This window comes from Marmota flaviventris, chromosome 11 (genome assembly GCF_047511675.1).
Source record: "Marmota flaviventris isolate mMarFla1 chromosome 11, mMarFla1.hap1, whole genome shotgun sequence".
Classification (NCBI taxonomy): domain Eukaryota; kingdom Metazoa; phylum Chordata; class Mammalia; order Rodentia; family Sciuridae; genus Marmota; species Marmota flaviventris.
Window position 1 is genome coordinate 30,205,104 of NC_092508.1, and position 12,197 is coordinate 30,217,300.

General features: G+C 35.3%; 1 protein-coding gene across 1 annotated transcript in view; it reads right to left on the minus strand.

Annotated features, from left to right (window-relative positions):
* Pard3b (par-3 family cell polarity regulator beta) overlaps positions 1–12,197 on the minus strand; it is a 1,014,040-nt gene that overhangs the window by 365,137 nt on the left and 636,706 nt on the right. The window contains exon 16 of the mRNA XM_027941877.2: positions 5,048–5,092. Coding sequence (XP_027797678.2) covers positions 5,048–5,092 — 45 coding nt within the window. The remainder of the gene's footprint in view (positions 1–5,047; positions 5,093–12,197) is intronic.

The following is a 12,197-nucleotide window of genomic DNA, read 5'->3' on the forward strand; positions in this document are numbered from 1 at the left end:
CCAACCAAAGCTTGAGTACGAGAGAAAAGAATACATTTCTTATGTCTAAAGCAATGTTTTTCTAGCATAAGAAATGCCAAAAGCTTAACGGGTACCCAGGAAGGATGTCTGTCCACACAGATCCTTATGCTGTATTACCTTAACCAACCAATGAAGAAACTGTTCAAGTCCACTAACCACTAATAATAGAATTGTAGTTCCTCATCTATTTATGCAATATCTATTATTTATGCAATAACCATAAAGTTGTGAAAAATAGAAAACCAATTAGAAGACTCAAATACAAAAAATGAACAATGTTTGTATTCCATTATTTAAGTATTTTAATTTTGATATTCTATTAAAACATGGAATACTAAGACAATAAAATTTATGAAATTTCACTCAACTTGCTGCTCTTATAGTAAAATGATGGATGTTTTTAAAAGTTCTATCCTTTTATAAAGATCCAGAAACTTCTCAGGCCACATTTAAACTGTCTAGATTTGAAGTTTATACACATTGCATTTAAAGAAGAAGGGAAGGTCTGCCAAAGTAGCAACTTCCTCATTAAACTCTCAGGCTTGCTACGAAGAAAGATATTACTCGCATGTTTACTGTAATGTACAGATAACACACACACATTTTCTCTCTCATATGTCTCTCAACTTGACCCACACATATATATACATATACATACACATGTACATGCACATAGGAAAACTAAGGCAAGAATGACCATATTAGATATCCTTCTCAAACATACTCACTGAATTGCAGGAGTCTAGTAGAAATTTATAATTATTGTATTTCTGTTTCAGCTAGCTGAGTGTACAAAAGACAAATAAGAATTTATCAGGTTTCTTGTTGTGTCTCTGTGTGTGTGTGAACTTCTAACTAGAATTAGATGTAAGCACTGTGTCTGACTCCTATATTTTCAGTTCCTGGGATTTGGGGTTTTAGGTAGGTGCTAGTAGAACATGAATTGCCCCGAGATACTACCTCTACCACACAACATCTGAGTTTATATCCTAACCCAAAAGTGACTAGCTGAGAAATCAAATATTTAAATGCCCTTAGCTTCTATTTCTTCAACAGTAAACTGTGTCAGGATATCAACTAAACATGGTGACTATAAGGCACCTCATATGTAGATATACCCTGAGATTGTTAATAAGTACTTGCTCATGAATTGATAAACTTGCCTTAGGAAAGGTCTGGACTTACTGCCAGCCATTACTTTCACAGACTTGCCTGTTTTACAGCTATATAGACAGGTATTTGAGAATATAAGAAATTAAAACAGAAATAGGAAAGCTTTTTAGTCCATTTTGCTAATTAATATGTCAGAGCCCATAAAGAAGAACTCACTGGCTTCTTTCAGTACTGCATCCTCTTAAAAAGCTGGGTCAGCAAAGATCTCTGCAGACAGTCAATACATATTAAAACAGTTCCAAGCAGTAAATCAAAACAACTAAAAAAGAAGATGACACAGAAAAAAAAAGTAAAATTTATACCTCCTTACTGACTGACTCTAGAAGAGCACTGAACTATTAGTTTAGTTGCCAGTTCAGTATACAGAAAGCAAAAATATGCCTGAACTCCCTCTCAGGCATATTTTGTTTCTGAATATTACCAAAATCAAAGTATAATTAAAAAAAATCAAATGCCAAATTTGATGTCATTTTCTGTGTCTTCTAATGTTCCCCTGGAATATTTAACTCATTTAAAAAAGTGGCTTTGTTGTTTAAAAAATATTTTTCTCTATTTTTCCCCCCTCCCTGCATTTCTAAGATTTGTTTAATTAGTTAGACAGGGAAAGAGGGTAAAGACATTTTTGGTTTCCCAAAAGAATACTAGAAATACAATAAGGCTTACTGAAACTTGTGATTTTTTTTAAAGAAACTGAATAAAATGTATTTTAATTCTAATTTCCCAGTGTTGGGTCCACTGTTCCCTAGATATACATGTCCCCCTTCTGGGGAGGAGACCCTAAAAGATTATGAGCAGAATTACTGTGCTGTCTAATGAGATGGGATGCACTGTTAGGGAAGGCCCAATAGCAGGATCTTAGAGGAATCTCAAAAATCCTGGGTGGATTGCAGAAGGGGTGAGAGGAACACTACATTCTGGGCCAAAAATGTTAGAAAGATTTATCCTACCTGGGCCTCTGATTTAATCAGATTTCCAAGGAATAAACCACTTAAAGATTAAGCCAAGGAAAAAGGAAAAGGTGCCAAAAACCCTGTCACAAATTTGGGAGGTGCCCAAACCAGACAAACAGATGGAACTTGGCACAAAATGGCCCTGTACACACTAAGTAGCTGACTCAGAAGAAATTTCAACTCACATGAATTTATTAAAATGTTGAATATCATCCTGAATAAGAAGATGGATGATAGATTTAGGTCAGCACATACAATTTAATTTGTTTAACTTTCTGATAGTCTTAGATTGTATTGAAGCTGCCTACATTTCTAACATTAAAGAGAGAGAGAGCGCTGTTTTATTATTAGGAAAAAATAGAATTTTACTTAAAGATTTGGGGAAGAAGAAAGAAAATTGCAACAAAAAGTTCAGTGGTCCCTTTGAACACTGGTGAGTTAAGTAGAATCAGAACTTTGCAAGGTAAAATACAACCTGGTAACTTGTTAGTGATCACAGACCACCTTAGAAGATAGTTTAGTTATATGTTAGGTGACTTTTAAACATTATTTTGTAACTGAAAGAGGTTGTCAGAATTAAAAGGACCCTTGATCCTTTGCTCTGTGCCCCCTCACCAAAGCCAGATGAAAAAATTTCCCTGCATAAGTATATGTATGCAGATCCATACATAAAGGATCTGCATTTTATATGAGGGGATAAGTTCCTGAGGATCATTATAATTTAAGACTAATTTTCCAAAATAAAGAAATATTTAAAAAAATGGGGGAGGATATATTCTTGGAGCATAGAAATTTATAATTTTAGTCTTAGATTTTTCTATAATGATATTCTATATTTTCTCAAAAGTGTCTGATGTTTTACAGAATGCTCTCCTTTAATGTCATACTAGACTATATAATTTTAGGTCATTGTTAGCTCTCCTCATTACATGCCATTTTAAATCCAAGTTATCAAGTTTCCGACTGTTCTTTAGTATTTTTACTAGTTTCATAGGTACCCATTGACAAACTCAATGATGTAGTGATAGGATATAAAAGTCCATAAAAAAATAAAAATAGGGAATGTTGGAACAGCAGTGCATTAGTAACAGAAATCTCTAAAACATCCACTGTATTTAAATAGCATGGTTCATCAAATATAAAGAGGTTTGGTTCTATTTCTATCTCTCAGTGAAAGTGAAGGTGCTATGTGGCTAGTTTACAATAAATCTAACTGGTAGCTGTAAATTTTTGCCACTTTTGAATTTTTTATTTTAATTTGGAAGGTTATTGTTTCAAGTTTGCACTTAGAATAGTTCTTTATTAATATATTATATTATATTATATAGATATCATTTAAGTTTACCTAAAACATTACAGCAATATGCTAAGACAACAATGATCTCAGAAATAGTAACAATAACTTTTAATTACTGACTAACAGTAACTTGTTTGGAAATCAACTAAGATTAGAATGTGTTTCAATTTCCTGGAATTAGGCAGAAAGATGATTATTTGCTCGTTTTCACAAATCAAGCTAATAAAATATGCTTAAAAACAGCTTCAAGTTTTTTCATTGAATCCTATGCCAGTACACAAAAAGATTTTAGTGTTCAAGTATTAACAAGTGTAAGACGACTATTAATATATGTAGGACTGTGTATTTCAAATGAAAAGAATGTAGGCTATCCTTGGGGTTCCTTGGTCACAAGAACTTTCTTCCCAGTTTCCTAAAAATATTTAATGGAAGTATTTAATGGTAGTATCTAATGGAAGAAGATGATATAAACATGTGGCATGTGTCAATTTAACACTCCATGGAAATCTGTTCTTTTACAGTGATCTAACCTTTTAGATTCTCTATTAGGAAAAATGGGAGGAAAAAAAAGGAAAACAAAAGAGTTGTGAACTAGTTCGTCCCTGCTGTTGTTACTAAAGAATCTGGAAAAGAAAGAAAAGAAAAAAAAAATCATAATCTTGCCCTGGAACGTGATGGAGGTAATGAGGCGTCTAGGCGACTTGCTGCTGAAAACGTAATTGGCACATAAACACAGAGACAGTGATGGGGAAGACTTCTTTGTTTCAGAAACGGAGGGATGCCAACATATTATAACTCTTCTGTGTTTGGAATGGCAATTCTAAGAGTCAAATGGATGTCCCCCCCCCCAAATCATGTACCCTTAGAAGAAAGGAATTACTGAGGTATTTGCTAGCTTAGCAGCTCTAAATTTTTCCGCTAAGTGAATGAATGATGCCAAAGGAAGAGCACAGGAAGAGAAGGCAGGCTTCTTGACAACGAAGGGCAACATAGATATTAAGATACCATACACATGATAGAGAAAGACCAAGACCTAAGAGACCCAAGTGGACTTCCCAGATAACAAAGAGAGCTCATTTGTGAGAGAAAAATAGGATAACAATCATCCCTAGCACAGTCCATTTTGATGACAAGCAACTGCATATTTTTAAATTTAATTTTTATTTATTTTTTTTTGAGGAGAAAGAAATAAAAAATAAAAGAAAAAAAATAAAAAAGCACATCTTTTTTTACTCTGGAACTCTCTTTTGCTGTTTTAATATGAAAGTCAGTGTGGGAAGGAATTTTTGAACTTTCTTTGGTTTTCTTTACAATGTTCTGTTTGTTTTAAGTGCTCAGCTAGCATACAGTTTCAGATTTGGAGTTTTAGAATTATTTTTTTGGAAACCTTTCTTCTTTCCTTTCAAACATTTTGAGTCAGCATGCATTATGCCACTATGCACACAGCCAAGCAATAATTCATCTTCGTGGAAGTCAGAGACATCTCATGTATTAATTAGAAAGCCTTTCAGTGACTGGTGGGTAGAAACAGGTTCCAACTGCTACTAAAACACAGCCAGGGATTTCCAGGAAGGGAACAGAAAGGCAGATACGAGGAATTTCTTACCGGATCGGTGTCCAGCCAATGAATGAACTTTGCTTTCATCTGGCACTGAGGAGAAAAAAGTAAAAGAGACAAGGATTAGACCTGCTTGTAAATCAGGCATTTTACAAACAATAAATTAATAGAAAATCATAATAAGTTAAATCTTTACTGGCAAAGATTTCAGAAGATTTCCCTTCCAGCCTACCCTGGGGTACATCATTTTTATTGACAGACATTTGAAAAACAGCTATGAAGAAATATGTTTATTAGATATTCTATGAATATGACATCATTCTTAAAGACTTCCAATACTTTCAGTTCTTTTAGCTGGGTTGTTGCTTCCATGACCATAAGAGGAGAAACTAAATTCAAACAAAGCTCTCTGAGCATAAAAGCAATGTATGTATTATCTAATACTCAAGGGTTGGACCTGTGTATCTGGTCAAAATGGAGGAAAAGAGAAAAGATTTATAATCCCCTAGAAATAGTTAAAAACTAGACAAAACATGAAATCATGGCATTTGTCTGATGAGATGTCAGGCAATAAAGGACAGCAACTCCTAAGAGTTGGAAAACAAATGGGGTGAACCCTACAAGTGCCCCAGCTTGCTTCTAGAGGTTTCCAGATGGTGGTGCAGGGAGGGGGACACTGAGGCAGAATCCAGTGATTTCTTTCTTCTTTAGCTTGAGGACATGGTGCAGATGTCCAGGGATGCCAGTGCAGATGGAATGTCCAGGACAGAGAAGCAGAGAGAAGAGAATCACCCAGATTTCTCTCTAAATCTTCAGAGAATTCCTTCCTGGATTTAGCCGAATACTGATGATCCCTTGTGCATGAGACAAGAACCCCAAGAGCTCAAAGAATCTGTCCCAAATGGAAAGGAAGCAGTCTGTAGTCCATGCAGAACAGGGAACAGTGCCTATTCCCAATGGCTAGAGTGGAAAGCTTCATAATTCAGGGGTGTCAGTTAGAATATGAAGATGGGTTTTGCCTCAATAGGAGGAAAATTAATCCCCAATTAACATAGCTCAGATGAAATGGATAAACTTTTGAAGGGTCTAGATTACCAAAGCTTATAAAGGAAGAAATAAATGTATGCATAGCCTGATAACTAATTTTAAAAATGAGTTTGTAAGTAAAACTTCTCCAAAAAACAAACAATCACAAACCATCTAGACTGAAATGGCTTCACTGCTGAATTCTATTGAACATGTAAGGAAGAAATAATACTGACTCTACAGAAATCCTACAAAAAAAGTTTAAAGGAGGGAACATTTCCAACCTATCCCATAGAGCTAGTATTAAACGTACTAATATCAGAAAAAGACATCATATAAAAACCACTAGATAATATTCCTCATAAATATAGAGGCAAAGTCCTTAGTCATTTAGCAGCTTTGCATGGATCGCCACTTCAATGTTTGACAACAGCTGTTTATTTGTTCACCGTGCACCACTATGCTAGTCTATGAAATTCTTGTGTGCAAAGGTGGATAAAAAAGTGAGGGGAAGTTTCCTAACAAGGAGAACAGCTTCCATTTTTCCTAACTAGACTGGTCTCAGAGTAACATGTGTCCCTTTTTTCTATCCACCGTATCATTCATAATATTTAATTGACACAGTCGCCATATGTTATGGTTTAGATATTAAGTGTCCCCCAAATGCTCATGTGTCTGTCAGTGCAAGTGGGTTTAGAGAAGGAATGATTGGGTTATGAGAGCCTTAACCAAAATTAGTAAATTAATCCCCTGATGGGATTGAGTGGTAACAGAAGGTGGGTAGGGTGTGGCTAGAGGAGGTAGGTCTTTGGGGACATGCTTTTGGGATATATACAGTGTCTGGCAAGGGGATTCTTTCTCTCTACTTCCTCTCATCATGTGAGCCAATTTTCTCTGCCATACACTTCCACCATGATGTATGGCCTTACCTTTAGCCCCGAGGAATAGAGCCAACTGTCTATGGACTGAGACCTCTAAAAACCATGAGCCCCACAAAAAAACTTTTCCTCCTCTACAATTATTCTGGTCAGGCATTTTGTCACAGTAGCAAAAAAGCTGGTTAAAACACCATATATAATCTTCCCCCTCCCCCATCCCTCCTTTACTTCTTTAATTTCTAGAAAAATCATGTATCTATGATTATCCAGTTCTTAACTGCTTAAACTCCTGTCTGACTTCTTGTTTTATTTCCATTTGGGAAGTAGGTCAGAGGTATTTTTGAGGTGCTGATGGTGAACCAAATTCTTCCCTCCCCATGCTTAAAAACCCAGTGGAACCCATATTATAAGGAGAAAAATATTGGAAATCAATGATAATAAAGATTAAAAATAACAATAGCAACTATATTTGTTAAACACTTATAGATTCTGTCCTATGTACTTTATATCTACTAATTAATTTGACTCTCACAATGACTGGAAAGATAAGTAATTTTATCCATATATTACAGATAAAGAAACTGACACACACCTCATGAGTGGAGGAGACAGAGATTAAATGGTACTGTTAACTACACCATTATACATTGATACCAATCAGACAAAGATTTCTAAGAAATTTTAACAATGATCAGCAGCATGAATTAAACATAAGGAAACAAACACCTATATGCTAGAAAACTCTCAGCTTTTTTATTTGAATATATGCTATTAATAGAAATCTTTTTGTAATGATAAATATCAACAAGTGTTAACCATCAGTTTATCAAATTAAAAATATAAATTGTTTATTCCCATTTTATAGATGAGGAATCATATTCTTAAATTAAGAACCTGTCATAGAAACTCACTAGTTTTAGGCAGTTATTGTAAAAGGCTTAATGGTATTTTTCACAAGTGTTTTAAAATTATTTTAATTTTCTGCGCTTCAGTCTCATTGTACATAACATAAGGAAAATGTTTCTTAGTCCATAGGTTTGTGGTGAAGATGAAATGTTTAAGTATATGTGAGGCATTTAGAAAGATCACACTATAGCACTTAATAATTATTAGCCACTATCATCACTAATGAGAAACTAGATAGAAAGGCAGAACAACACGGTAGCTGATAATGAGATGCATATGGGTTGAGTATCAGCACTGCCAGGCAAGGTACTAAGCTCTTTTAACCTCAGTTTGCCCATGTGAGGAATGAGGATACAAACAATATATAGTGAGTTGTGGGAACCAAATAAAAACAACTGTGCAAAAGTGCTCAGCATAGAGAGCCAGGTGTGCAATTGTCAACACGTGAAAACATTTGCTAATGGAAGCCGTGTGAGGGGTAAGGGAATAAATCTGATGATGGCGGTGGTGTTCAAGATTTCACCTGCTCAGGATCATAAAGAAATAGAGAGTGAATAATTGAGAACATACTGTTTTAGTCAACTTTTGTACTGCTGCAGCCAAAAGACCTGACGAAACCACTTAGAGGAGGGGAGACTTATTTGGGGCTCAAAGTTTCAGAGGTTCCTCAGTCCATAGACTGCTGACTCCATTGCTCTGGGCCTAAGATGAAACAGCATATATCATGGGCCAATCCCCAGCAGAGAAAAACTGCTCACCTTATGCTAGGTTCAGGAAGCAGAGAGGTGTGGGGGAGGGCTGCAGGGCAGGCCCCCAGTGACCCACCTCCTCTCGCCATGCTACTGCCTGCAGTTACCACCCAGGCCATTTAAACTAGGATGGGCTGATTAGGTTACAGCTTTCATAATCCAATTATTTCACCCAACATTCCTGCATTAACAGAAGTTTGCAGGCGGACAACTCACTTCCAAACCATAACATTATGCATGAGGTAAATTTAGGTGTTATCTCATGAATAACGGAACACCCACAGCAGGTACTACCTCCAAGTTTACCTGGCCAATTCATCTTATGGTGGCAGAAAGGCAAAGAAAAACGCTGTAGAGCCCATGGTCTTATTACATATAGTTAATCTGAAAAAAGGGGTTTGTATAAAATTAATGCTTTTGATATTGTTCAATTTTTGTCTTTTTTTCCTTTTTAATCTTAGCTGCTTTAAGTACTGAAAATCCCCAGCAACGCCAGATGTTACAAGGAACTTCTTAACTTTTTGGCTGAATAATGCCTATCATTCCTAGTAGGAATGCTTATCATTATTTTAATTGACAATTTGAAATTCTTTAGATCCCTAAAATAAACTATTTTTAAAAACAGTGTGGAAAATCCAAATGGGTGATAGGCATAAAAATTGAGGGTCTTTCTCCAAAATATTCACTGACACAGATGTCTATCTTTAGGACGGAAGATAAGTGAATAAACATAATAGAAATGAGAGGGAACTGTAATGACTTAATTAACAGAATATATTTTATTTAAAAGGTTAAATTTAGAACAATCATCTTTTATACACATGCTTAGTTCTGGGAAGCAATTTAAATAACAGTAGCAAATGAGAAAATGAGGTAAAATTACACACACCACCAAGTTTTTTTTTTTTTTTTAAATGGCAAGTGTTATAATTAATACCCAACTTCCTTTATAACCCACATCACCTTAGAGCTACTATTAATGCTCTCTCTCGGGGCTGGCACTTAAGGGTAGTAGTTGCACTGTGCAGAGAGCTCAGTGACTGGAGTGGCAGCAGTAAGAATGATGGCAGTGGGTCATTTTAAATAAAGGACATCTTTACAAGAAATTGAAAAATGAGTGGGCCTGGTGGGGGAAAGGGCTTCCATTCCAAAAGAGGAAAGTACCCTAAGCATCAAGTAATGGGTTGTTGATGGAGAAAGAGCTTGAAATTTAATTCTGATTCTGATGACAAATTTTTCTCCTTCCCTCCCTTTCCTCCTTCTTTCTCATATTCATTCTCCCTCGCCCCCCCCTCGTTACTAGAGCTTATTACATTTCCTTTGAGTCCATCAGTTTTACCCCAAAACTAGTACTACTTGCTTTTGATTATCTTAAAGGAATATTACTGTAATTGAAGAGATATCATTGAAATGATGAGTTTTCTGAAGATACAATTCATAAGCATTTTTATTACGATTGTTTTCATTATAACCATTATTAAACACTTACAGGGCACCATGAAATCACCCCTTTTGAGGTGTCTCTGAATTTATTTAGATGATGGGATTTCTTTTTAAAAATACCTTTATTTTTATTTATTTAGTTTTATGTAGTGCTGAGGATCGAACCCAGCACCTCACACATGCTAGGTGAGCTCTACCACTAAGCTACAACCCCAGCCCTAGATGAATAGGATTTCTGTACTAAACTTCTGTTTCTTCACATTCAACACCAGATCAATACACACCATTTGATTCAGTTACTACAAGGTGATTAATAAAGACAGCACCCTGTGGCTCGGGCATTTGTTAATTTCCTGGTGTGCCCTCTGATTCAGGACACGCACCTGGGAAACATAGCAACCTGATAGCCTGTGTTCTAATTCTTCTGGTTCTAAGTGTTTGAAGCTAATTAGAACTGCCCAACCACCTACCTATAGCACCTTTTAAAAAATCATCAACAGAGTATATATGTATATATTTTGTTTTATTTCGACAAGGCTCATTGTTAGCATTAAGAGAAAGAAAATATGAGGAAAAAAGTCGGTGAACAAGATGGCACTGTGCGAACTTGTTAGTGGCAAACATTGAAGTGCATGTAATACTTACATGCCTTGGCTTCCCAGTAGGATGCCTTTATATTAATATAGTGATCACTTAAAGTGTTTTATTCTTTTGTCAAACCTCCTTATACACTTCAAATGCTTCTCACCATGGGAAAACAATCCCCTTGCTTATTGATAGCATTTGACACGCATTCTATAACATAAGTGACTATTAGGGGACTGCACTTGCTTAATAAAAATTTGCAGAACAGTGGCAGATTTGGTGAGTTAATGGGCCCCATATGCTCTTCTTATAGTGACAGAATATGGTATATTGCTAACATGCACAAATCTCTTCAAATAAAAATTGCCATCAGCTACAGTTATTCTTTTTGAGAATACCAACACTGTGTCATGAATGGGGAATATGCAAATGTGTTCAGATTCCCGCTATTTTATATTAAGATACTTTGAGGCAAAGCAGCACTCTAAAATCTGATATAATGTATGTTTTTTACATAGACAGCTTTATTTCACTTAATTTTTGATTTTCATATCATTGATATAATAAAGACTGCAATTTTGAAGCTGATGTTTGCCACAATAAAAACATTTCTTCTAATGAGGCCATAAACACTTCTCTTTGGATAGTTTGCTACACTAAATATCAAGTAATTCCTTAATGGTTAATAAATTTGCTTCCAAGACTTGTTCCTTCTGAACCTAAAACTGATGTACTTGCCAATATTAAGAATCAATTTTCCTCTCCTTTAGCAGATCAATTTCTGTGCCACTGATTGATTTCCAGAATTTCTAAGGAATGAAAACCTGTTTCTAGTTGTAAATTAAGTTCCCTTCTTAGCAACCATGAACTACTACTTCCTTAATTTATAGTGTTCTCTTATGTCAATGACTATCTGGTGTACACCTTCTGCTGAGGGAGACTTTTTGAGTTTTTTGCACTGTGAATTTTTATGTGTTAAAAAATTCTTCCATCTTTTGAATCTCTCTCTTCCCTACCTCCCAGCCCTCCACACAGAACCAAAACAAATTGAGGCTTTTGATTAAAAAAAAAGGAGTTAGGAAATTGATACAAGATAATGATGTAAACATTTATCTCATAGGCTTTTTTAGCAAGCTTCCCCCAAAGCACTGATCACCATTCCAGATATGCTGCTGCTTAGGCAATAAGCTAAGTAGAAATTTTCTTGCAGTATCAGAGTATATTTCTAAGTCTTTTGCATGATGACACAAATAAAAAAATGAGGGGCTCATGCCCTTAAACATTATCCAACTGTCTGTATGTTCACGACTTTTCAGTGATATCTTCAAAATTCTCTTTTCATAAAATTTAGGAAACCTTCAATCAGAAGTTGAGAAAAATCTATTACCTCTTATATGTTCTTTTATCTCCTTAAAGGGTATTAGAAAAACCAAATCATTCTTTTATAAGTTCATCATTTCATTTGTTTTGAATTCATTCAATAAATTTTGTTTTCCTCAAAGTAGCCAGGCATCCAATCCTGTGGTCTAATGAAGTAATACAAACAAGTAATAGGGGTGATGCAATAAAATGTGTGAAATATTTGAAAGAAGAAAAAAAGGATATGCTTTA